This window comes from Labrus mixtus, chromosome 23, assembly GCF_963584025.1.
Source record: "Labrus mixtus chromosome 23, fLabMix1.1, whole genome shotgun sequence".
Lineage (NCBI taxonomy): Eukaryota > Metazoa > Chordata > Actinopteri > Labriformes > Labridae > Labrus > Labrus mixtus.
This window is the reverse complement of record NC_083634.1, coordinates 4,529,760-4,556,164: the sequence shown is the minus strand read 5'-3', so window position 1 is coordinate 4,556,164 and position 26,405 is coordinate 4,529,760. Positions and strand designations below refer to the sequence as shown.

General features: G+C 43.4%; 1 protein-coding gene across 3 annotated transcripts in view; it reads right to left on the bottom strand.

Annotated features, from left to right (window-relative positions):
- sorcs2 (sortilin-related VPS10 domain containing receptor 2) overlaps positions 1 to 26,405 on the bottom strand; it is a 305,919-nt gene that overhangs the window by 210,475 nt on the left and 69,039 nt on the right. For all 3 annotated transcript variants that reach the window (XM_061030706.1, XM_061030707.1, XM_061030708.1), the window contains exon 2: positions 8,713 to 8,780. In XM_061030706.1, coding sequence (XP_060886689.1) covers positions 8,713 to 8,780 — 68 coding nt within the window. The remainder of the gene's footprint in view (positions 1 to 8,712; positions 8,781 to 26,405) is intronic.

Here is a 26,405-nt window from a genome sequence, read left to right as displayed (position 1 = left end):
TGATATTAAAATGCTCACAGAGGGATTGTCCTGTTGCAGTGCAGCTGTGGTGATACAGCTTCAGTTAAACGATCAAAGCCTGTACAAACACATGGGCTGCTTTTATTAGACTAAACAAACAGCGACTTACTATCTACACACACGCACACACACACACACACACACACACACACACACACACACACGCACACACACACACACCTGTTCTTTTATTGTAGACGCAGCATGCCAAACAAGTAATGAACCTGTTTGTGGTTGTGTTTCTGTGCAGCTTTACCTGCTGCAGGTACCAACAAGAGGAGTAGTCCATATATCCTGTATCTTCTCTGTGCATGCAGACACACAAGACAACCCCTCAGGCCTCGTGTGTGTGTGTGTGTGTGTGTGTGTGTGTTAAAATGTAAAACTACTTCCAGTTAACTCATCCCTAAACCTCTGTTGATCCTGAAAAACAGCCTTTTCTGCCGATGAAGCCAGGAAAGTTTGGCTTGGCTCTGACACGACATGAGCTTTTCTTTAACCACAATCCCCAGATTTCCTTTTGAATCGAGGGAAACATTTGGGCTGGTATGATTAAAGAGTGCGGACAGAAAGACAGGAAGGACAAAAAGCATCCTGCAGCACATAATGACACATGCAGGTTGTCATAGCTGTGCTGTTGACGAGGCTTTTCCCCTTTTCAAAGTCTCTGACATGTTGTTTTATTAGTGTGATTAACATTTAGCATGCTCGTCCAAACCACAATTTCCTTCCTTTCAGCTCCGTCTTACATCCTCATCTTCTGACTCTTTCCTCTTTAAATCCTCAGAGGAAAAGACGAGCTATAAAACATCTGACATGAGGTTAAACATCAATTAATGCTCACTATTCTTCTTCTCAATCTAACTCTTTTCTGTCATTTTAACGGCCTTCTTTTTATCTCGATCTATTCTCTGTTAAACATTTGATCTCTTGTCTTTTTGATGTTTACCTGTCCTTGTCCTTTTTTCTTTTCTTTTACTTCATTCTTTGGTGGACGTGTTTAGCGATCCTCCCAATAAGCCCTTTTCCCGCTGCATGTTTCTTAGAGAGGAAGTAGGCAAAGGCAACGAAATGAACTTCCTGTCAGTGGCAAACAACTGACAGATTCTCCACGACCTGCTGAGGGCAACAATGACTGATGTCGACAGACATGTTTTCCATAATGTCACGTTCAAAACATAAGAAAAAATAGAAGATCTTTGTTGAAGGATATTTATCCGGCTATGAAGGTATGTCAACATCATCCGTTGGAAAGACTTCCTTAAAACAGCTCGGATAGAGTTTTATCACCTCTTTACACCAAACGACCCAGATCAGAGAGCTCTCATGATTTAATTCTGACCTTGGAAATGTGTCTGTGACTTTGAAACTGCTTGAAAAGTAGTTAGTAAGGTCAGCGTTCGTCGCATCAACCCTCGTCATCATAGTTAGTTTAATCTCTCTTTGTGAAAAGTAAACAGTAGATCTAAGTCTGGTATCTCAGTGGACTAACAACACAGACTTTAAATTGATTTCAGTGAGTTCATGGATCCGTCTTTAGAGGCCGTCCAGGTCAGATTTATTCTGAGGAGCTGTAAATCAAAACAAAACTACAAGCAGCAGAAGCTTTACTCTTAGTTCTGCTGCTCTGTTGTTGTGCCTCTCTGTGCCCCGTGTGGTCCAGGAGGAAGAGCGTCCTTTTGGAAGGAAGCTTCGAGCAAGGCCGTGAAATTGGGATAAAGATAAAACGAGGGAAAGAGAGAGAGAGAGTGTGAGATTTAGAAGTGGATATCGACTATGAACTCTCTGCCAACTATTGTTTCCTGTGGGTATGCTTTCACAGTTTAGTCAGGAGTAAATCCACCAGGAGCTCCCTCTCTCTCTCTCCCATCTCTCTCCCTCTCTGGACTCCAGCTGGGTGCAGTTGTGGACCTGTGTCCGTCCTCGCAGGAAGAATGTTTGAGGAAATGGGAAACGTCTTCCAGATGGCCGGGCACATGGCCGCGGTGTGCAAACGATCCCACTCCCACACGGACGCAGAGACATGCCAAAAAACACGGCTAAACATGAACACGACATATAGAAGTTCTATACTGCAGTCTGTGCACTGTAGGGGGGCGCGCACACACACACACACACACACACACACACACACACACACACACACACACACACACACACACACACACACACACACACACACACACACACTCAATGACATGATGTTCTCTGCAGGCTATCACAGTTGTCTCATTTTCCAGTTCATTGCAGGTCCAATCAGATAGTGGGCTCAGTTTCTCCCTTTCCAAACACACTAATGTTCTGTTTTTGGACGATGTGCAAACTTGACATATCCTGCATGATGTTGTTCAAGCTGCTCAGCCCCAAACTGTAAAATAATGTTTTTTATAATCCTGTTTTGAGGAACACCTCAGGTGTTGAAAAATGAAGCTGATGCAGACGTGCAACTCAGAGCTGCTCTTCACAAACACGGTGAATTATCCATCAGTGGAGCTGCTCATTGATTCTTTCTTACTCTCCCCAGAAGATTTACACAGAAGAGGATCTTTACACCTTTTTCTGTTTCTTCATGTACCCATAATGCCCAGCAGACTACTAGACGGATCCTGTACATTCTTGTTTACTGGTTCTATATCAGACCACTTCTGTTTTGAGAGTAGACGCACTGCATCGCCATCTTCAGCAGAAAACAGAGCTCTCTGGGGGGGGCCGTCTTTTTCTCTCTCTCTCTCTCTCTCCTTCAGGCTGTGAAATATGCAGAGAGGAGGGAGGCTATGAGGTGGAGGAAGACGATGCTCTCGCGTCGATTAAGTATTTACACCAGCCCTGACCATCTGGACGCAGGGAAAGAAAAAGAAAGAAAGTGGACAAAGTCGGCGAGGGAGATAAAAGTGAATGAAGAGAGGACGAGGTGAAGAGGAAAACGAAGACGAAAGAAAGTAAACATGCTGTTCTGATTAAGCCTTTAAGTGTATGTTTCTACTTTGTGGCTGTCTTTCCCTCGGTTAGTTTTGGGGAACGTGATCTGAACCCCAGGGAGGGCTAATCATCAACACATTTGTAATAATGGAATAACTGGGGATGTGTGTGTGTGTGTGTTTGCACAGCCAGGTCTACAAAGAACTGATCAAGGAGGAAAGAAAAGAGGACAATGTTGAGCTTCCCTGCAGCCAATAAACCCCAAAGTAAGGTTGGATAAATACTTCCTGTTTAACCTCAGGATCTCATACGACACTGGATGGGTCATGAACAGAGGTCATTCTAGAGTCCGTTGGGGCCCAAGGCAAAAGTCTTGGGGGGACTAACGTGTGGGATGTTAACAACGATCATGGTGACACTCGAGGAGGTTTCTGTTATATTTATTCTGAGGTCAAAACTAGCTCATTATTAACATCAACAATTAAAAGTAACGTCATGTCAGCTCAGGTGACTGTTGACAGCTGGTTTATTTAACACACACATATCAACACATGCATGCAGATTTCTTTCAGAGGACTCAAATGAGTCTTACATTCAGTGTTTGGAGTAAATTATTCCCGTTTGAATCTGAATGAAATCCTCTCTGTTGTTCTGGTCGACGGCTCAGTTGAACACGTCTGACAATCTTTGCATACATGACCGACGTATCACCGGCAGTTATTTCAGTGGAGGTGTGCTGTGGTTAATCTACGGTACGAGAAGATCCGGCCTGTCAGACGATCTCTTCATCCATTATGGAGCAGCCAACCACCCGCCCCACCCGCGATGGCTACCAGCCCTCCTCGCCTCTTCAAAAGACGTGTGAAGACGGCATGAATTATAAATGCCCCCTCCCCCGACTCCCGTACCAGCACCCTGTTTGTGTGAGCGTACAATTACTGCTGAAGTATATGGGTCATATATATGGATGTATGGATGCTCGGGGTTAAACAACTTTTTAAAGGCAGAAATGAAGAAATAAATACGGCATTTTGAAGATCATTTGTAGGCAATTAAAAAAAAGACTTAAGAAAGATTGAGATAATAAAAACTCAGCATTTATTAAATCACTTATCCAAAGGGAGTCATTATATATTTACTCTTTCTGTGATTGTATTTCTAAACTACATATTCTAAAAAGATGAGGCGTTGTTGTAAGGAAGAATGTTCGACTTTTTGAGATGTCGCCCTTGAGCACCAGCATGAAACCAAAACAAACTTCTGTTTGGCCACACCTCCTCCATACTGAACCCTCCAACCCCTCTCCACTCACATTCACACAAATTGGAACGCACAATAATTAAGCGCAAGGCACAAGCGGCGGACAAAATTGTCCTTGTCTTGAGCTGCATTGTTGTGTTAGCAGGCTAATGTTAGCGCTCTTTAGCGCACACCTCCAAACCCCTCTCCACACTTGTTTGCACGAAGGAGTTATGATTTAGAACGCACCATAATTAAGAACCATTAAGCGCAAGCGGCGGATAAAATTGTCCTTTACTCAAGCTGCAATTACCTGTGTCCTTCATTGTTGTGTTAGCATGCTAATGTTAGCGCTCTTAAGTTAGCTCGTAGCTTCATATTGCACATAAACTGACACGGAACGACTATGATCTAAAAACACTTGTGTGAAATCCAAATAATCAGTGAGTATGTTCTTCTCCTCGTCTCTAGTCCTTGACTAAAACAGCTTTTAAACACAAGGGGAGGAGCCAGCAGTCATGTAAACAAGGCTCTGACAACAACACAGCCAGCGGGACTCGAGCTTCTCACTCATTGTAGACAGTCATGACTCAGAGACACATTTACACAGGATACACTTGATTTCTGCTGTATTCATGTGTAAAATGTTGCATATTCTTTCTTTAAAATATTAACTGTAAGTGATGACTTGTGAATCATTGAAACACCATATTTGTTTTAATTAATTGCAATTCTAAAAAATATGTTTATTGATTACTTCAAGCCCATCAAACTGAGACATTTTGTAGTTTTGGAAAAAATATATTGGCCCCAACTTTTTTGACCCACATCACAAATTGTTTTCATCACTTCCAATGTTTAAACTTTTAAGGCCCTGGGGTTGTTATTTCTGATTCTGGTTTCTAAAAGTGGATTTAGACCTTTTGGAGATCTTCAAAGTCCACAAAAATCACGATATCATTATCTGGTCTGATCAAAACACACACCTGCCAGCCGTATATTTGAAGCTCTACAGTCGTCTAAAAATGAGGAATATTTACTTAAAACGAGTGAAGTCAACATGTGCTCTCTTCAGTCCGAGGATCAGGAAGCTTTACGGAGTATTTTAAAGCTCGACTCGGAGCAACACAGTCTTAAGACGGGTTGATGTCAGCCGGGAGTCTTCACAGTGTTTGTTAAATCCTGAGGCAAATCCTCACTTCTCTCTCTAATCTACAAACACCTTCCCCTCTGTTTACTTTGAAGCCGGATCAGAATTGGATCTACTTAAGGCTAAAGTCTGGACTGATAGGTGACTGAAAGACAATATGGGATAACTGGGTTACTTCATCCTTCCTTCTAATTTATCAAAAGTGATAGTCATCGGTCGTGATTGGTGTTGTTTTCAGAGGTTTGCAAAGGACGCAGTAAGGTGCATAAAGTCAGGTGTAAGGATTATAAGGACATGTGAATAGTCAACATTTTGGATTAAGAGTCAAGAAGATTTACAAAAAGTTCTTGGAGACCGACCACCTGGTAGGCAATGGGATGCATGAGGAGGGTAGACTAGCAAAACAATCCCCCAAAACCTTCTCACAAGTCTGCTCCCGTCTGCAGTGGAAGTTGTTAGCAGCTCACACACCTTAACAGAAGTGTAGCAACAACAACACACACTCACACAGACACACACAGCAGGACATTTGAGTTTTCAGAGTCCAGTGTATCTTTATCTCACTTCAGGGGTCCACACCTCTGGTCTATAATTGATACCTGAGCTGCGGTTATGTCTTGTGTTTACTTCTGAGGTGTGTAATAGAAAGCACAGTCCGAACACAACAGAGGTGTTATAACTCAGACGAGAAAAACTGAAGAAAACTGTTTGATAACTGAGAGGACGAAGACCTTGCATGGATAAATCTGAGTCATCTAAATCTTCTCATCTTTACACGGTTGTACTTCAAATATGCGCGTAAACTGCCTGGGAAAACGTCAGGTGGTCCTTGAGATGCCACTCACTTATTCCCTCCTCGGTCTTCATAAAGACATCCATTCTCACAAAACGTTTGAGGGGGCGGGGAGGTGTTTGGAGCTCTTTTATCAGCAGTGTTCTAGCTGAAGAACGTGGTTCAGTCATAACACACTTAAAGGACAGACGAGTAGGATTATCAGGCAGCGATGAGTAAGGAGCCAACACAGGAGAAACACAGAGCCAAAGGTGGTTATGGTTACGCTGAAAGAGTACGAGATGGCAACTTTACACTCAACAGAGTATGCAGTGCACCAGAGCTTTCTCTAAAACATGCCTTATTCAAAATCTGGACACATGGGATAGTATACACTACATTCCTATAGAGCTTTTTAAAAATCAGTTGTGTGGATCTATCAAGTATTCATAGTTTTTTACTCCTGCAGGCAGTTTGCTGGAGGGCCAAGGTGAAGAGTTAGCAGACCCTCAGGCTGAAACTCACATTTACTTATCAATCCAAATTCCATCTCTCACATTGGCCTCAAGGGGCGTGGCTTTTGAGATCATGCTAGTTTTACGAAAATTAACAACCCTGCCTTTAAAGGGAAACTTGTTATCAACCACCTTTACAGGGAAAACAGACTCACAAGAAACTCGGGTTCACCGCCTTTGAAGGTGTTTGTTGTTAAGTGTCAAGGTGCTGTATCGGTAACTCTTCCGTTCTATTTATTACACATGAGCTGCTTGTCAATCTGCTTTGGGCCCCAGGCTAGAAGAAGGCCCTCTGAGGGCTGACAAACTTGAAATCACAGCAGTGGCTAAAAATGTGCAATGTTTACAATGACAGTCGGAAACCTCCCTAAGGGGGCCCTATCTGACAGCACTGACTGTTGTTGCTCTGCTAAGAGTCGCATGCATTATTGATGCAACAGTCTAAGTTTGTCAATGAAAGTCACAGAAGAAAAACGAGGAGGAGTTTTCCATGTGGGAGTGAAAAAGAACAAAGAGAGAAAGCCACATTTCAGCATCGTAGTTTCTAAGACGATGAAGAGGGGAAGCTTGATGCAGAAATTTCTCAACACAAAATCCAAAATAAGCCCTGATGTATATTACTCCCACTGTAATCATTGTTGTGGTTTAAGTAAGGAAAGCATCTAAAACAGTATTCAAGGTAGACGTGAGACACAAAACAAAAAAACGTTTTTTAGATGTTTAAGCATTAGATTCCTGCTGAAACACTTCAATCTAAAGGATTTCTTCGCTCAGGGCAGACATGAATGATTCAAACTGACTGATACCCAGTTGTTTGGGTCGAATCCACCACTTTGACCAACAGCCACAGATTGCTTGCTTTGCCTGTTGACAGAAAACAAGCCTCTGTAGACCACCGCCAATCTGCGAGGGCCTCCATTACATCAGCCTCGCTCAAAAAAAAACTTTTTCTTCTCTCCGAGCTGTTAACTTTCCCCCCGGCGTGAAACCCTGGCATCTTGATCTACGCCACCTGACAGGTCGAGATGGCGGACCCATTCATCTTCCCTGTTTGATCCTGCAGCCCTGGGACTTCAAAGCGTAAAGGCCAGAGGATTGTGTCTGTCCACGCTGACAGCTACAAGGACCCGCAGTACACCTCAAACATAAAGCCTACAGCGGCCCGGTCATGGAGACATGTCCGCGTCCTCTAAGAAACATGCTAATTTCTGCTTTTTAAGACAACGACGCCAACGGGCAGTCCGCCTTTTTTTTTTCCTCAAGTGGGCTGTCCAGTTAGGAGTTTGTATTATTCGTACGCTGCAACAATTAAAACATCAACAGGAGAAGGAGAAAAATATGTACATTATTCATATCCGTCCTCCAGGGAGACAGGCAGTCAGAGCTAATGAGAGGCTGAAGCTTTGAAGTCATGGAGCGCTCGCCGAGGTGAATGGCATGAATTAAGCACCACCATCAGACGCGTTTTGCTGCTTGTGAATGCCTTCTAGACGGGCTAATTTAAGCCGGCGTTACGCTCTCTCTGTCTTGTCTATTTTCTAAGTTTTTATTAGCAAATAGGAATATAATTAAATTGCCTTGCCCTCATCTAGGAGAAGGACACGCTCAGCTGTATTGGGGGGTGCGAGTAAGAGGAAATTAATCATCCATGAGAATATACGTAGAGCCTGAGATAAACTTGTTGTGAAGTGGAGCAGAATGGATGCGTTGCTCTTCCTGACGAGAGAAGTGTGAAGTGTTCTTGGCAAAGGCGGCTCTGCTCAATAGAGGAAGGGCTCTGCCACACAGACTGACCCCTCTTCCTGGCACTGTCCTCCCCTGTGCCATGCTGACATCCTATCTGCACAGACAGATGCCCGCTCTGGACCTCACAGTGCCACTCTCCGGTCCCCTACTATAGCCGTGTAGCTGCCTGCTGATGTTTTGACCGCCCTAGCCCCCCCCGTATCACTCCTCGTCTCCTTGAAGAAGCTCAGCGGAGAGATAACCGAAACATGTGCTGACCTCGCTGACGGGGAGGGTCAGCGCGAGGCTCAGGCCAGACATGACATGAAGACATCCAACAAGAGTGAACACGGTGTAAACGTTTGGCCTACCTCCATAGCGAGCTCTCCAGCACCTTTGTAGAGTCAGCGTGGTAGTACTTGGTCAGGATCAGGATGACCTGTGAGACAAGGAGGAAAGAAAGAGACGTTGAGCCAGGAGCGGAGAAAGAAGTGTTCAGTGTAGAGGTCTCAGACTGAGAGGGGGGGGGGGGGTGTAGACAAGGGGGGGAATGGAAATGGACACAGACTAGCTCTTTTAAGTGTTTACTTAATGAATTGCCGTAAAATTGGCAATATAAGTCGCACAACATGCAGTCGTGTAGCTCTTTCAGTTCCATCTGGTTTTACCATGAGGACTTTGCACTCCTGCTAGTTACCAGTACGGTAGTTGATCTCTTAGCTTATGGTAACAGTGATAGTGGTGACCAGCACGGAGCAGCAGCCAGTGAGTTGCACTGCTCACCTCTGCAGGTCACTTGTTGTCTTTTTCAGTGAAACCAGCACTCATCAAGGTTCATTTACTTAAAGTTGACCTTGTTTTTTTTAACTTGGTCGATGTTGCTTTGTATCCCAAGCACGTTATGAGCTGTTGCAGTTGAAGGAAACATGAATTGAAAGAAGATTTTCTCATCAATAATTGTATTTCAAAGCACCAGTTAAAAATCAAAACGGCCACTTAAAAATGGCCAGTGTTTGACCAGGCCATCATAATAAATATAAATCTCTACTCTGCGTTCATGTTTCAATCACAGGAAACTCCGTCTGCACTGTAGGTTTTTATGCTGAGTATGTTTGAGGGTGCTTGGAGAAACTATTACCCTGAACAAATAACAGTCATGTTTGCCACTTGGATATTTTAGAGGGAGCTCACACCGTGTGCAAGAAAAATTATACATTTAGCTTTAGTGTTATTTTCTTTGGCCGATTTGGTTATAAATTCTTTATTTTATGCTTTGTTTTGGGTCTGGAGGGTAGAAACAATATTATTACTATTTGTCACCAAAGAATCCAATAAATAAAAGGAAAGGGAAGCATCATTCATATGGCCAAGGCGTCGGGGTCGGCAGCTCAAATCCCTCGAGTGAACCCTGGATCAGAGCCTCGCCTTTCATATTTCTGAGAACTCCTGTTCTTGACAGCTAGGTCTGCTGGGATTTGTGTTGCCATGGTAAAAGTGCCAGTGGGTCAGGCAGCACAGTGGGGCCTGAGGGTGTGACTGACAGGCAGACTCGCAGCTCTAGGTAGTGGAGCGAGAGAAAAACCCAGGCCTGCCTTCAGGCGGAGGGGTCTAACCCAGAGGCAGCTGCCAACAGCAGGCTGTGTGAGAGGTAGCTGCCTCCAACGAGTCCAGCTTTGAATTCAGTGAAATATGTAGATCCCTTAGATATGATATGTTGAATTCTGGTCAATTTAAACCTAGCCCCCTTTTTTAACATATTTGAGATCTTTGGGGCGAGTAGGTTAAACAGTTTTTGGAATTTATCCAACGATTGCTTTAGCGGGAAACCGTTAAGACTGCAACATAATCTTAAATATGATGGATCAAAGTAAATCAACTACATGTGCTCGTTTCTGCTACTGACATGCTGAGATCTTTGTTGCTAGTGTCAAAGTACTTAAAAGCAGGGATCCCAACAACAAAATACTTTTTTCAGATATAAATCCTTGGATGTTGAACACTAAAAACACTGATCTTGGTTTTATGTCGAAAAAAACACGTCAACACAGGCCTGATGCAGGTGATGTAAAAATTGTTTCTGTTCAAAAAAAGCTGTTCATGGCAATCTGAGTCCATCAATGCAAAAAGTAGTAGTTATAATTCAGCGTCACAAAGCAGATGGATTCATCACACACTCGCAGAGAACAAGTGCAGGCTAGATTCTCTGTGGTCATGGCACAAGATTTGTTTATTTCAAGGCCACGTTCGCTTGAATACTTCGTTGTCATGCAGAGCAGGTCCCTGAATATCATCCAGCCTGGGTTTTCTCCTGGGAGAATGTCTGACAGCGAACAAGTTGAGGAAGTAAACCTCTGGTTGATTTCTTTATCAGAGACGATGAGAGCTGCTCTGTCTCACTCGGCTGACTTAAGAAACCTTGCTGCAGGCCCAAATATGTTCTTGAATATGTCAGAGTGTTTAGCCTTGTAAAACCTCCCTGTGGCACAAAGAAGAGCGTTCATATTACCCTATTGTCCACTCAGCCTTTAGCATGTAGTTGTAGTAAGTGTTGAAAAAGAGCTTTTCAGTGAGGCGAGGCTGCCTTTAACTGAGTCCAAAGGGAACATCACAGTTTTAAGAAGTTTAGACCAATTTCCACAACACATACATCCATAAAAGTTACTCAGAGGAGTCTCTGGGCGCTTTGCTCAAAGGGACCCACACTCTGAAATTTCAGCCCTACTGGATCTCAGCTTCCAAAGACGTTTACAGAGTCCAGAAAACCGGAACAGAAGGATATTTCCCCGAGCAGCAGTCTGCTTCCCAGGGCTGATAACAGCCTCTGAAACCGCTCGGACAGAGAGATGTGACGCCTTTACAAACCTGCTCCCCCCCCCCCCCCTCCTTTTACTGTCAGATAAACTTTCTTTGCTGATGAGGATAAGAAAGCATCCAGTTAGAGAACGATAAGCCGCGTGAGGCTCTCTGAGTCATGCAGCATGCAGAAAGCGTTCCCTGATTGGTCGGTGGCCTTCTGTGACTCAACTGGTGTCTCTGGAAACAGGCTGTCCGCCTCTGCACAGCTGTCCCTCTCCTAATGAGACACTGGTGCAAAAGCTCGACACCCTCATCGTGCAGGCAGAAAGGCAAAGTAACAGCAGCAGTCCCTACACATGAGGATCAGATCTGCTGAGCTGCACGCTTACATGCCTTCATTTTACACCTCAAGCTTTAGGCCCCGAATTGAGAATTACAGAGAGAAAGCTTTAGTGATCACAACATCAGAATTTTACATTGAAAACTCTAGCTGTCTTGACTTGTGAAATGTTGTAGATATGCACTTGTAACATACACAAAACAGAAAACTTCATCAATATTACATAAGTAGTACACTGAGCATATACCAGGTCCCACCGCGGGGTTAGAAACATACTAGTGTAATACTCTGCAGCATCTTGTAACCTTCCTCCGACACAAAATACATTTGGTAAACCCTGCCTACAGTAAAACATCGATATAATTATAGCTTTCTAAGTGAGTGGCATGTTAAATTACATCCTCTGTCTTGCACATTGAGGAGGCGAAGGAAGGGAAAAGAAACTGTGCCTCTAACGTCTATCGCTCCTTCAGCCCCGAGAGATTGAGGTTTGCATCATTCATCTAAACGCCAATGCCGATAAAATATTCTGCCTCTCGTTCCCCACGCGGAGCCACTCCTTCAAGGCCTTAAGTTCTGCTCAATTGGAAAATGATTTTTCTTTGGGGATAAAGTGGACAGGGCAAGGATGTATTCGGCCATAAATCAGTCCTGGCAGGAGGCAGAGGGAGCGTTTATTTGGCAGCGGCGCACCTCGCCACATTGACAAAACTGCTGAACAGCACACAAGCCAGATTCCTACACTGCCTCTGGTGTACAGTAGCAGTGTGTTAAAGCTACAACTTGGCAGCTTCCACCTGCGGCTCATTGGACTACAGGGCAAAATTGGCACAGGCGGAGAAAACAACCCAGAGCGGTTAGAAGAAGAAATATCCCTTCTTCTGTTTCTGTGAAATGCAATGTTATAATTCACTACGAATAAATCACAGGAGAATATTTAAAGTCAGAAAGTATCAGACACACATCTGATACAGTGAAAAAAGGCTGAATAATCATTTTGTTCAAGTGATGGAAAAAAATCTCCTCTTTCCACTGAGATTCAACGTGAACGAATTTGTTATGAACTTTTTGAACGTGGTGCAAGTTATTAGAAATAAACAGCATCAAAGAAAAGTATCAACACCTGTATGTTTACATCATGCCATCAAACATACGGACAGAGTAAGAAATCAGAGAGAGAGTGGGAAATGACAAGCGGGAAAGGAGCTACAGTTCGGACTTGAACCAAACATGCAGCCTCTAAACTAAAACTTGGATCTTCATCAGTTGAAAGTTTGAGAAAGTGGAAACTAAACCATGTTTGTACGGTTTGGAAATTGTAATAAAATGTATATAAAAATGGACGTAGTCTTAGTGACGTCACCCATCGGTTTCTTAAGAGGACATTTGAAGCCAATCGGTTGCTAAGTAACAGGAAAAGAGCTGGAGCTGAGGCGGGTCTTAAGCCTCCTGACAAACAATGACAACCAACCCCTGCTGCTCGTCAGATCAGCCATGCCCCTATTATGAATATTTTTCAAGATTCAAGATTCAAGAAAAAAGTGTTGAAAAAAGAATATCTCTTTATCTTTTATAAAATCTAAATGGATGAGTTATATATACAAAATAGTTTTTTGTACCAGGATGTAAACATGTTTATTTCTGCTGTCTTAACGGGCTTGTTTGAATGGGTGTGTGTGTGACTTCTGTGCTTTTGCAGCCTGCCTCAAGTGGCCACTCGAGGAACTGCAGGTTTTTGCACTTCTGCATTGGCTTCATTTTTTCAGAGGTTGCCGCTTGGTTCACACTAGTCGGCTGTGAGGTTTTTATGGTGAACCACGCCCAACATCACAGAGCCTGTCAGCCATCTTTAAAACAATTTATATGAGTCTGGTTGCTATTTATTGAAAGAGTCATCCGACAAAAATCCAAGAAGAATCAAAACGATTAGATGGTTAAATATTTTTGTGGCATGGAGATAATGTGCTTTTTTTTTTACTTTGTTCATTAAGTCTGGGAACTCAAACTGTTACTCAGGAAGTCTGTCACCTTGTAACAGCACGACCACATAATGAGCTTCTGTGGGTTTCTTGTTTGTAAGCTGGTGGACAATGAGCCTAATGGCTTTTATAGAGGGAAAGTCAACATGGCGGTCAGGACCCCTGGATGACTTCAAACTAAAGCTACAAGAGACCCCATTGAGAGTAGACCTCAGGGCCGTGTCGACCATGAACTCCAGCCTGACAACTGCCGCTTGTCCTGGAGACATTCCCGTCAACTGCGTGTCAATGGAGCGCTATCAATCAGCTATTGAGGAGAAGACGGAGGGAGTTAAAGAAAGAAAAGGGATCTGAGAGGGGAGGGGGGGGGGGGGAATAAAGACAGACAGACTCCGAGGCTCTGTAGAAAGAATGCACTCATTCATTTTCAAAGTGAAAACAGTGAAATACAAGTGCCCCATCCGAGTGTGCGACACCCCCCGCTCCTCATCCCTCAGGGGGTGCTTCGCATTCTCCAGGAACAGACCACACACACAAACAATTCATCACAGTCTGGAATAAAAAGGGAGGAACTCATTTTTGTCTATCCCCCCCCCCCCTCAAAAAAAGATGAAGACCAATTTATATTCTCGGGACACAAAAGTAAATTCCACAGCGATTACTTTTGGGGAATGACTTTGTGCTGACACTCAGACGCCGTCTCTGTCTCTCCTGCAGAGACACATTGATGGAGATTCAAACACTTCAGAGCATGAAGATTTTAATTTGGTGTTCGTTATCTGTGACCTTGAATTTAATCCATACGCATTAAGATTATTTGGGGGCAATTTCACCTTTATTTGATACAGCAGAGAGCAGTACAGAAGCAGAAAGGAAGGCAGACTTCATTGAATTTAAGCCGGGTTATAGTACATAGTTTTAGTCTCTACATCAAATGGAAGAAGCCGCCACATGTTCAAGCTCTGAATTAATGCAACTCTGAGATACCTCAAAGGAAATCACTGCTTGTTTAAAGGAAGTATGTTCGACTTTTTGATCCAGTAGATGTCACCCTTGAGCACCAGCATGAAACCAAAACAAACTTCTGTTTGGCCACACCTCCTCCATACTGAATCCTCCGCTCTCCTCCAGAGACACACCTCCAACCCCTCTCCCCTCGTGTTTGCACAAAGGAGTTATCAAATTTGCACATTAATTAACAACTAAGCGCAAGAGGCGGACAAAATTGTCCTTGTCTCGAGTTGCATTGTTGTGTTAGCAGGCTAATGTTAGCTCTCTTTAGTTAGCTCGTAGGTTCACATTGCATGTAAATTTACACGGATTGACCGTGATCTAAAATCGCTTACGTTATTTACACAGGATATACTGGATTTTGGCTATATTTATGTTTAAAATGTTGCACATTCTGCCTTTAACAGCTTGTCAAGTGTGAGCAAAGGCAATCTTTTCTTGACTCTGAAGTGACATTGAAGAGCACTGCCATTTTCCAAAAATGTAACTATTGTCCAAATGAGAGCGCTGTGAGCGCAGAGTCAAATGCGCCCGTGATGCTGAGCACCAAAAATGTTTTTTTTTGGTTTTGGATTGAAAGTGGACACAGGCCCTTAAAAGTACGTCTTCAACACGTTTCTTGCACTCACACAAAATTATTTTTTTCTTTTTGGTATGTAAGCAGAGATGTTCGAACAAAAGCACATGGAGTGCCTCTTCCACCAAATGTTTCGTACAATAGTGAACCTTTAAAAATCTTGAAAGACGTGACAATTAGGAAATTAATTCTAATTCTGGAGTCCAAAACCCCAACAGGTTCTCACAAGGACATTTCGGTGCCTCTCCATCCCGTCCTTGCCTGCTCATGGACGCTCATATGTACGCTCTATAAAATAAAGTGCTTCATTCATCCAAATAATTCCCCATTACCCCCAACCTTCCGACGGCTGTGCTAATGGTTCAGGACAGCAGTGGCCGCTGAGCAGTCACATCTGGTTGAAGTGGTTTTTGTGTTGGACCTTGACCACCCTCTTTATCGGAGGCCAGCCAGTGACCCGCAGGCTCGTTACCATTTTAACAGCAGTTTGCCACCATTCATTAAACTGCTCAGGCGGAGAGGAGGGGAGGGCAATTACATGGCTCTTTGCTTCTGCTTTGCCTTTAGCTCCATCCGCACAAAACGCTCACTGCTGCTGACCTCACTCGCAAGAATCTGTCCACTCTGGTGGTATAAGAGCACATCTGGACACCAGAAGAATCATGGTCGGTATTAGAGAAAGAACTTTGACTTTGTTAATCATTTCTATTCTATATGTATAATATCTGAAGGGTTTCATTGTAAAAAGAAAAACAGATGGACCCTGATTGGAGACATTACGTAAAACCTGGGTAAAGAGGCATCCAATGGTGCAAGTAGGAAAAAATGACAAAGATGTCCCAAAAGCTAAGGTGATTAATATTTATCTTAGTGTTTATATTTTAAGGATACAAGGTTTGAAAACTAGTCCACCTGAAATTCCTGCAGCTATTTTTGCCATCTGCATTGCAGGTTTTGTACACTGAGTAATAAGTGGAGTCTCCTTACAAACTGTGGTATTAAATGAAAAGGGCATTGAATGCAAATATTCACTTGACTTATCACTTGTGTTCTTGCAGGAGTCCATTGGGGCCTGAGCCAAAAAAATCACTTGGGCCCCGTGAAACGGCAACTCTGACCCCCCGTGGTGCACACAGAGACACATCTGGATGCTCTGCTAGCTAACCAAACTGATGTTAAACGTCAAAGAACAAACGGCATAATGTAATGCTAGCAGACGGTATGTCATTCAAGTGTCTCTCCCCCTAAGTTTAGGCTAAGCTAACAGCAAATTGTCCTTTGGTCATTTTCATTGTCATCCTTTTTTTCCTTTTCACAGGACTGATGCTCTTGGCAGCGCAACGAAAGTGAGTGCTGTCAGATTGGGGCCCCTTAGGGAGGTATCCGACTGTCATTGCAAACTTTGCACATTTTGAACCATTGCTGCAGTTGCCTGCCTTGCCTGTTGATAAGCAGCGTCTCTGCATATGTCTTATGTCTGTACAACAAAGTAAGACAAAGTGATCAACAATCATGATTTCCAAGTAGCAAGCACAGATATGTATTTATCCATGCCAAACACCTGCATCATTTTCTAAGAAGAGGACCTAATCATCGTCCTGATATCAGTCCAAATGGCGACAGCAGATGTCTATGAGTTTATTTGCAGCTACTGTGGTGAATTATTGAAAAAAAGTATCGTTTGTGGTTCATGTTTGATCTGAAATTTCCGTCATATTTCTAACTCTCCTTCTGAACCAGAAAATATTCCCTCCTCATCTTTCCACTTTCACCTATTCACCCATCCTTTGTCATTTCCTCGCCCTCTTTCATGTCTCACAGGTGTTTTGGTGTTTCCACCATCTCTTTTTGATCTCCACGCTTCTTTAAATCTCAGCGGTTTTCCACATCTCTTCAAGCTTCCTCTGGTCTCCCATGAATATCCGCACAATTGCTATAATTGGGCTGTGATCAAATTGGCGTGCTGTTCTTCTTTTTTTTTTTTTTCCTTCCAAGGAAGAAACGGCGAACCAACAGGGACAGAGACGTTCACACAATACACGCGCATACTCCCACGCTTCTCTTAAATGATGGGGTGCATCCACAACAACAGGCTATCTTTGATAACACACATTACTGCGAAACCAGAAAAGGGTATCATCAACACGCATTTAATCACAAACCGTTCATCGACGCACATACATATTCCTGCACGGTGGAATTGCAGGGATGATGTTGCCTGTGGAGGCCCCAGCTGATTGACTGATGTTAAATCTGACCGCTAATTGGACCAACAGGAAGGAGTGAGGAAGCTGAGTTCCTTAGATGTGTGATAATCCACTGCTGGTAGCCTGAGGCCTTTGGGAGTAAGAAAGAGAGTGAAGGGGGGAGGGAGAAGAAGTGAGATATAGGATAGAGTAGGAGACAGGGAGATGAAAGAAGATGGCAAGAGACGGAGAGGGAAAACAAAGACCTAAAAGGAGTGTTCAGAACAAAGAGGACAAAGCAGAATTATAGTTAAAGAATGGATGAGAAAGATGGAGAGAAAAAGGGAAGGCTGGATGGATAGATGAGGGCAACAAGAGATAAGTAAAATAGTACAGGGAGATAGGGAGTGCGGGTGCAGAAACATGGACGGGAATCGATGAAGCTGAGGGATTGAGATGAACCTCCTCACCCTCAAGTCTGTCCATCGATCTCAGCGACTTACCGAGGTTCGACAGTACCACTGGGACCCGAAGCCCAACTTAACCTGTCTCTGAGTAATCTGTGCTGGTGTTCAAAACGAAGCCTGATGAGGTTCATGACCCCTTCTAGATGTGTACTGTAATTGTCCAATCCAAGAGGAGAGACTGAAGGCTAAACACGTTTGTCAGGCCTTTGCTAAGAAAAGGACCTGCTGGAATAGAGGCGTCCAATCAGGTCATCTGCCTCTTTTCTCTGAGATGAGCCGCGGTCGAAAAGTTACTTTGTTGAGTTTTCTGTTTTGGATTTGTTGGAAGAATTGGAAAACACTTGTTGTGCAAGAATCTTTTGGCCTTTTGGATAGCTGTGGGAGCTTGATGTTCTGAGATATTGAAGATTTTGAAAAATATGCTGAGAGGCTCAAAACTAAATCTCACCCTTGCAGTATGAAAAAAAGCACCATGAACATGTTTGTAGACCTTCAGGGAAATTCTGGTCTTTCTGGACTCTAAATGAGTAATAGGTGAAAGAAATGTTGCAATCCTTCCTGGGACAGGTTGTTATGACTGCAATCTTTAGGGTTAAGTCACTTAGTCACTAAGAGGCCTAGATTTCTATTTTATAGTATATAGTACTTGCGACTTAATTCCCCTGCTGATTAAACACAAATTTAATTCAGACGAGTCGACAAGTCCAAAGTTAAAAAAACACTCAAAGTCAAGGGGCTCCAGTCAGTAAACAGAGCAGGTGCCACATGAACAGAGGCTACAGTCCTCGTTGTAATGGTCACAGGTTTGACTCCTTGATGCTGTTGGGTGCATGTCATTCCTGTCGCTCTAAATATGTCCCTTCAAATTAACGCCACAAAGCCCCAAAATATCTTTAAACAAATGAACACTGTCAAAATTGAGCAAACATAGCTAAAAATGGGATCACAGCGTTAGCGGGTTATGTAAGAATGGTTTGTATCACTAACGTTAGCAGTGCTATCACCACCAGCCTTCACTCCTCCCTGCAGGTCAACGTCCACATGCCTGGTGCTGAATGTGGTTACACATTACTCAGGTCAATATGCCAGTTAAACCTGACACAGCCTACAAACTACTTGAACTCCCTTAGATCAAAATATGATTAGATACAAGATGCTATCTGTCCACTGCGCTAGTATATATCCAAGCAGTAGAGTGGTCAGAGATGGCTTAATAACTGTAGCTATAGTCCTGAGTAGTGACGGGTTGTTGAGTTACAGCTTAGACACAAGATGTCTGAAACAGAACAGACAGGATTCCTTCAGAGATAGACACATTTTAACCCACTTTAAAGGGGTTTAAATGGAACATTTTCTGCAGAACAGAAACAGTAAATAATGCAGCACACTCCATTTATTCACTGTTTTATCTCTTGCGATTGATTTGAAGGGAGGCCTGTGTTCCAAAAAAAAAGAGCATAAAAATCAGAACTCCAAATCGATGAACACCTCCTAAAGAACACTCCAAAAAAATCTATAAAAACCTCCAAGAATATGATCTTTTGTAATAATAAGTTTGATAATAGAAACCTCAGTGCAATTTTAAACTGGCACAGAGGAGGCCTCGACAATCACTGACTGGTGGTAAACTGTTCTTTTTATCTTGAGAGTGTATTACCTCCAGATGCCCGTGAAGCAGTTTCCTTTGAATACAGAAAACTGACTGATAAACTGTGATGTTTTCTATCTCTTTCAGACGGGCTGTTGCATAATGAAACACTGATGTTCTGCGCTCTAACAGGCAACTGAAGCATCTGAAAAGTGGGAATAACTGGAAGATATATGGACTAAGAGGCTCCCTTATTCCCGGGTGGACAGATGTTGTATTGTGCTCCTAACGGCCCGATAAAATCTGTCAAGACGGGGATATTAGAAGGAGAAAATAAACATCAGAGGATGCAGAGAGAGAGAGGCCGAGGTGGGTGAGAGACCTCCTGTTTGAATGGGTATTTAGGTCTGTTCACATCTGGTTTCCGTGACATCTCTACAATATATTGTTTTTCAGTGCAGAAAGAAACAGACTGTATAAATACGGCTGTTCAAATGCAAAAGTGCCCTCATTCCTTTTTCTTATTGTATACAAAGTCCACATGTACAAGTCCTTACATCTTCATCTGGTCAGAGGATGGCAACAATGTTCCCTTTTTCTCGTACACAGACGCTCTACGTCTCCACATCAAGCACACCGATGGTAACAGATGCTGCTCATCACAGGAAATCTTTCTTAGTTTGCTGTGATTAAGTTTAAAAGAGACTCATGCAGCCACTTGTTGTGAACTATACTATCCATGCTTTTGAATTGAAGCACAGCCACAAAGAAATGTGCTCTTCTTTAAAGGGGACATATTATGAAGAATCCACTTGTACAGTGTTTCTGAACATATATCTGGGTAACCTGAGTGTCTACTGACCCACAAAATGTGAAATAAATCCATCCAGTCCTTTGTTTGTGGTCTGCATAAGTCTTACAACACAGAGAAAAATGCTCTGTTTCAAATGTGCTCTCCTTGTGATGTCACAGTGGGATTCTGGTAAAAAAAATAAAAAAAAATAAATAAAAAAACCCTCCCCTCCTGCGTTGTCTCGGGCAGCCATGTTTGTCCCAGGGGGCACACTGACGAGTTGCCATGGAAGTTCAAAGCTGAACTCGTCCCTGCACATAACGATGGCAAATATCAAAGTTAAATGTGGAGCTTCTAAATATATTTCCCTGGTTTTTGATCATCAATCGATCATCTTGTTGTCCATTCATTTTAAAGGCACAGTATGTAGATTCCACCACCAGGGGGCACTCGGTCAAATCAGTAACAAAAGATGACGTCGAGGCTGGCGGGGAATCATGGGAGTGATCAATAACTAACTCAAAGATTCCCATAATTCATAATGGTTATACTCGTAGAAAACAAGATGCTCATTGCCATTTTTAGTATTTGGTAAATCCTGCAAAGACCTTCAAATTCCTTCTATTTTTTTGGTTATAAAGTCGGATCGTCCATACTTAAACCAACACAATCCTGATGACATCACTATGACACCATTAGTGATCATTTTCTCAGACCAGAGTAGAGTAACAGAGGACGTATTTCCCTCACACCCTTTTCTTTAATATTCCTCCTCTCTGAGTTAAATCAGCAGATTTCTTTTTTTAAAGCACATTCAGGATTTTGTCATGATGTGCTGTATCTCAATGCTCAGACCGAAGTTAATTTATTCAATTATCACCTGTTTACCTCCGGCACTAATTAGCATGCAGCTCTGTGTTCTTTGTGCGTCTGTTCTGGCTTCCTCTGCTGTCAGGGCAGCGTGGTCAGAGGCTCCTGTCCTGGCTCCAGCTTCACCTCTCTTCAGTGGATACAGCTGCTCGCCACAGCTGAACAGCTGTCACCGCAGCATTATCATAATCCCTCTCCCTCTCGCTCTCTCTGTCTCCCCCCCCACCTCCCTCTCCTCACATTCCTGTTGCTTTGCTCTCTTATATGCTCAGCTCTCTTATTCCACTTAACACTGCAGAAGCCACAAGTCATTCATAAATGTGTGACGATGAGGAAAATGTGCAATTTCAGCTTCTTAATTCACGCTTTAGAGCGGTATTTAACTGCTAATATTTAGAGGCATGCTTTAGTGTTGTCATACTCAAAATCAGTCTCGAGAGCACTTATTGAAGGTCTCGGTCTCGTCTTGGAATCGAAAGCATTTTGACTGACTCCAGATTGGTGGTGAAGACCACCACTGATGCTGCTGATCGGTTATTTTTCAATGCATTACTTTGATTAGAAGGAAAACGCATCTTTCTAAAAAAAAATAATAATAATTTGATTTTTTTATCCCATAGTTACGGCCATAACCTTCTCGGTGTTACTGTCTAAGTGTGGCACGCCCCCTGCACACAAGATGAGGATTTTTCTGTGATATTTTTGGACTTGGTCTTGGTTTTCTCTGTCTCACCCTGCCTTGGTCTCAGAGCTCTCTGGTCTCGGGTATGTCCTGGTCTCGGTTAGTGTGGTCTTGACTACAACACTAGCATGCTGTTATGTGAGCTTTTCTTGTTATTTCTTATCTCATGCTGATGATAGTAACTCACCTTCAGAACTTGATGTACAATATGTCTTTAGTTTTTCTTATGTTTTATATTCAAGTTATTAAAGAGAAAGATAGATCATAAATCCGATTTTCACTACAACCAGTGACAATTAAAATGAGAATAGAAAGAATTGTTTATGAAGAGACGGGCTACAAATACAAAGAGAAAGTGATGACCTAAACAAAAACCAGCAGGGTGCAGACACTGATATCTGAGTGAGAGTAATCCTTAAGCAGCTGGAGAAATATAAAAACATCTATCAGCTTTCTGAGTGAATCAGGCTCTTTGACTCGTTAGCCGTGAATACCTTCGCATGCATTCACAAATTTGTATCTGTGGATGTATTAACATCCACATAATATCTCCATTAATTTACAGGTTTATAAACTACACCCGCACACCTGCTTTGATTTATCGAACCATAAACCAAGGGAAGGAACTTGCAACTGTTTTAAAATGTGAAATGTACTGGAGAAGCAGATACATTATTACACACAGTGTGGCAGGGTTCACACACAGTTTATCCTGAATCACTACGTGTGTGAAGGAGCTGTGCAGAAGCTTCGGTTCGGTTGTTATTTAGCAGGTTTTCATTCCTGCTGACTCTCTCAGAGACATTTGTCCACCTCGTCTTTGGGGGACGTTAATGTCGTTTGAGAGGGCTACTGTTTACTCCCCTGGAAATGAACAGGGTTATTACAACAGCAGCAGTCCAAGCCAGAGGGAAATGTCATGGAAATTACACATTTGAATAGAAATAGCTTATCAACATAAACAGCGGGTTGGGGAACAGTGGGGTTTAAATGGAGGAAAGCTCGGCCGGACTGAAGAAATCACCATAATTAAGATCCTCCAAAAGCAGGTTCACACTGATTGTTGTGAAGCTGGAGTTTCATTGACAACAGATTGATAGTAGACATGATCAATACCAGCTGTTAACGTGAGGCGCTTAACCTGGATTGATTTCAATCAGACAGTTTTCATTGGATTTCAGTCCAATACATTTAGAAGTGCGCCCGTTATGTTAGAGATGTGGAACAAATGGCAGCAGAAGGAATCGAACAGCACCACTAATAATCATGTGACTTACATATTAGAGGCCCGACTACAGGAGAAGATTCACAGGAGGAGGAACGTGGTGCTGAAGAGCCTTAATCCTGCAGTCTTTCTAAAGGCCAGCAGGGGGCGACTCCACTGGCTGCTCAAAGACTTCTGATTGTAGAGAAAACTATGAAAATGTGGGAGGTTTGGTGCCAAGCTCAAGGGCACCTCAGCAGTGTTCAGAAAGTGATCCGTCACTGCCACTGGCACAGTAGCAGTAGCACTAGGTTTCTGCAGAGGCAATGCATTAGCATGGATGTGTTTTATTATGAACACAGAGTATTCACTGCCCAATCCAACAAAAAAAAAAAAGAAAGAAGAAACTTTGACAGCCTCATCCCCAGCGTGCAGTCCAAAGGGCCAATGAGGACAGAGGGCTTTGTAAATACATCAGAACGACCACGTAGGTGCAACCCGACGGAGCGCTAACACGGCTAATTGAGTTTGGTGGTGTTTGGCCGCAGCGCTTCATTACAAGTCAGCTGAAGCAGGACTCGCTGTCTCAACACCGGGCCTGTCTCCCCTCATGAGATCATCCCGCCTCTCACTCTGCCTCTCTTATGGGAGACACATTAATTGGGGTTAGCGGGGTTGTCCCAGTACAATAATAAACTCTCTCTCTCTCTGCCTGTCAGAGGCTGTATCTGTACCTCACACATGCTTCCCTGCCTGTGTTCGTTCAAGCTGACTCTTTTATGACGGGCTGAATGGAGGCCTGAAGGTGCTCGCTTTGGAGGGAACGCAGCAGCTTGTGTATGACTGAAAGACAGAATGGATGGTTTCTGAAAGTTGGGGGAAAGTTTTGACACATCGTGGAACAATGTTTCTATGTGAGAGCGGACGAATCACATGCAAGAGCAGGCCGGCGTGTTCACACTGCACTGCTGACAGTTTACATAAACAGCCAAATGAAAAACTAGGAGGGCGGTAGGTCGTCTGTGTCGTGAAGTTTCCATTGTTTGCGAGGAGTTGTACCTAAGGATTGTTTGCTGATAGTGGCAGCTAGCTCAGTTAGTCATTCTGGAAACAAACCCATTTTTCATTATCAGCACAAATGCAGTTGAGGCAGCGCTTTCTGCACAGGGGGAAAGAAATGAGAAAGTGTACACACGTCGACACTTTTGTTTTCCATACACAAACTCGCTGAATACATTTTCTATTTCCTCCGTCTGCTTGTTTGGCTTTAACTCATCTGAGTCAGAGATCAGGACATTCTGAGTTTGTGAAAAACTTTTCAGTAAACGCTGAGTAACCCGTCAACATGCATCCAGGATCCCGTCACTTTAAAGTATCACAGAGGACTTCATCACCTGTTCAGAAGAAAGCTGTCTTAAAACAAACACGGGAGAACATGTTTTTTACTTTTCTGCTGAGTCATTCATGTTTGTGTTGCCAAAGCTGGATCAGTAGACAATTTCAGGTCCGATTTCAGGCCTGATTTTGAGCCCGATTTGTGAAGGAGTGAAATAAGCTTCACTCCTGGGCTGATCAATAACCTTTAATAAGATGTTGGCCTAGCCGCTTGGTTTCAAAACTGAGGTAGCCAGCAGCAACAGCAGAGCAGCAACTGCACAGAAGTCAATGAGAAAATGTTCGTACCTCTAAGTCCACAAAGAAAATGAAGAATAAACGATACACTGAGGCTTCAAAACAGAAGTCCACAAACCAGTGAGTGACATCACAGTGGATATACGTCCATTTCTTACCCCTCAAAACATCTGCAGTACCGTCACTGTTGGTTAAAATGAAAAACTTTTAAGAGGTCTAATCTCACAAACAACCTTTATTAGCATGCTGAGCAGTAACGTCTAGACGTGCTTAGTCATTGGTCTCTGTGCTGTTTCCTCAATCCTCTCACCTCCAGCCAGGTCCTGAAAGAGGCCGTGTTTAGCCACCGACCCACACCCTGGTCACTGTCACAAGCCATCAGCACCTTCTTGCTATTAATCTAACCATCCCACACACACACACAGACGCACACACACTTTCCATCTAACCTCCTGCCCCCTCTGTCTCTGTCTCCTCGACGCTCTGGTCCTTCTTTAATGCCCTGTCACACTTCATTTAGCCTGTAAGGGGGACGAGAAATGGAGGGTGCTGTGGGAGAAACACATACATTACACCAGCGGGCAAACATACCTGTACACTTGTGCACGAACACACACACACACACACACACACACACACACACACACACACACACACACACACACACACACACACACACACACACACACACACACACACACACACACACACACACACACACACACACACACTCAAGTGGAGTCAGAACTTTTAGAAAGTCTGCACTCTGCAGAATTCTCTCACAGTTGTCAGGTCTTCCCTCTTCTCTCTGCCTTTCTCCATGTTCCCTCTCTGTGTAATTTGTTCTTTTCAGGCCAAGGCCACCCAGCTGAGGAATGAGGTCAGAGCGAGAGCGCTAAAGTCTAAACAAGTAGAAACACCCAGGCTGCTTCACCCACCGTAAACGTACTTTGACAAACAGCCGAGAAACGCCGTCCGTCACTGCGGGGGGAAAAAAAAAAAAAAACAGGAGCCCTCAGCAGTGACTGAAAGGCCTTTCAAACCGGGGGGAATCTTTCTTCCCGAGCCAACTCTGTGAAGTAAGCAAGGTGCTGCATCATTAAGCAAACCGTATGAGGTGCATTGTAAACCAAGCTTTGGCCAAAGGCTGATGTAAGCCGCTGAACGCACAGCACGCAGAGGAGCTTTCAGGTTGATGTTGGCAGGGATAGCGTGCCATCTTGGGTGCGCTAAAAACTTGTACAATGGACAATGGTGATACAGACTACAAAATGACCTGAGACATGGAAGAGGAAAGTTGTTGGATAGAAGCACTGTTGTGCTTACTACAAGAACATTTGGTTGTTGGTGCATTTCTTTTTAAAAAAAAAACAGGAAGTCCAGCTGTCCCTATGTCACTAGAGTGTAAAGTCTAAAAACATATACTATGAAATCAAGCGCTTGTTGGATTTAATCACAGCACTAGATAATCCAAACCCAGCCAGACTAGATTTTTTAGAAATCTACATACATTTTCTCAGATATCTGATGTGTTTTTGCAGAGTTGGCCATCGTGCAATCCCTGCAGCAAATGAGTATTTTCAACACAAGGCATTTAAAACAAAGCTGAGGTAACAAAATCAAGGCCAAGAAAAAGCCAGAATTCAGAACACACATACACAAACACACACACACACACACACACACACACACACACACACACACACACAAACACACACACACACACACACACACACACTAACAAGATAGTCTAGCTACTTCCTACACGTGTCATGAGGGCTCACACCGGTTCCTGCACACAAACCACACGGCGGCATGACATTACGACAACTTCAAAATCCTGCGCGGGGCGAGAGGTGAGCACCAGATGCTCGCGCTCTCTCTCACTGCTGTGGGAAATGTCAGCGCTGCATATGGCCGAGGTTTTATGTTGTTGTTT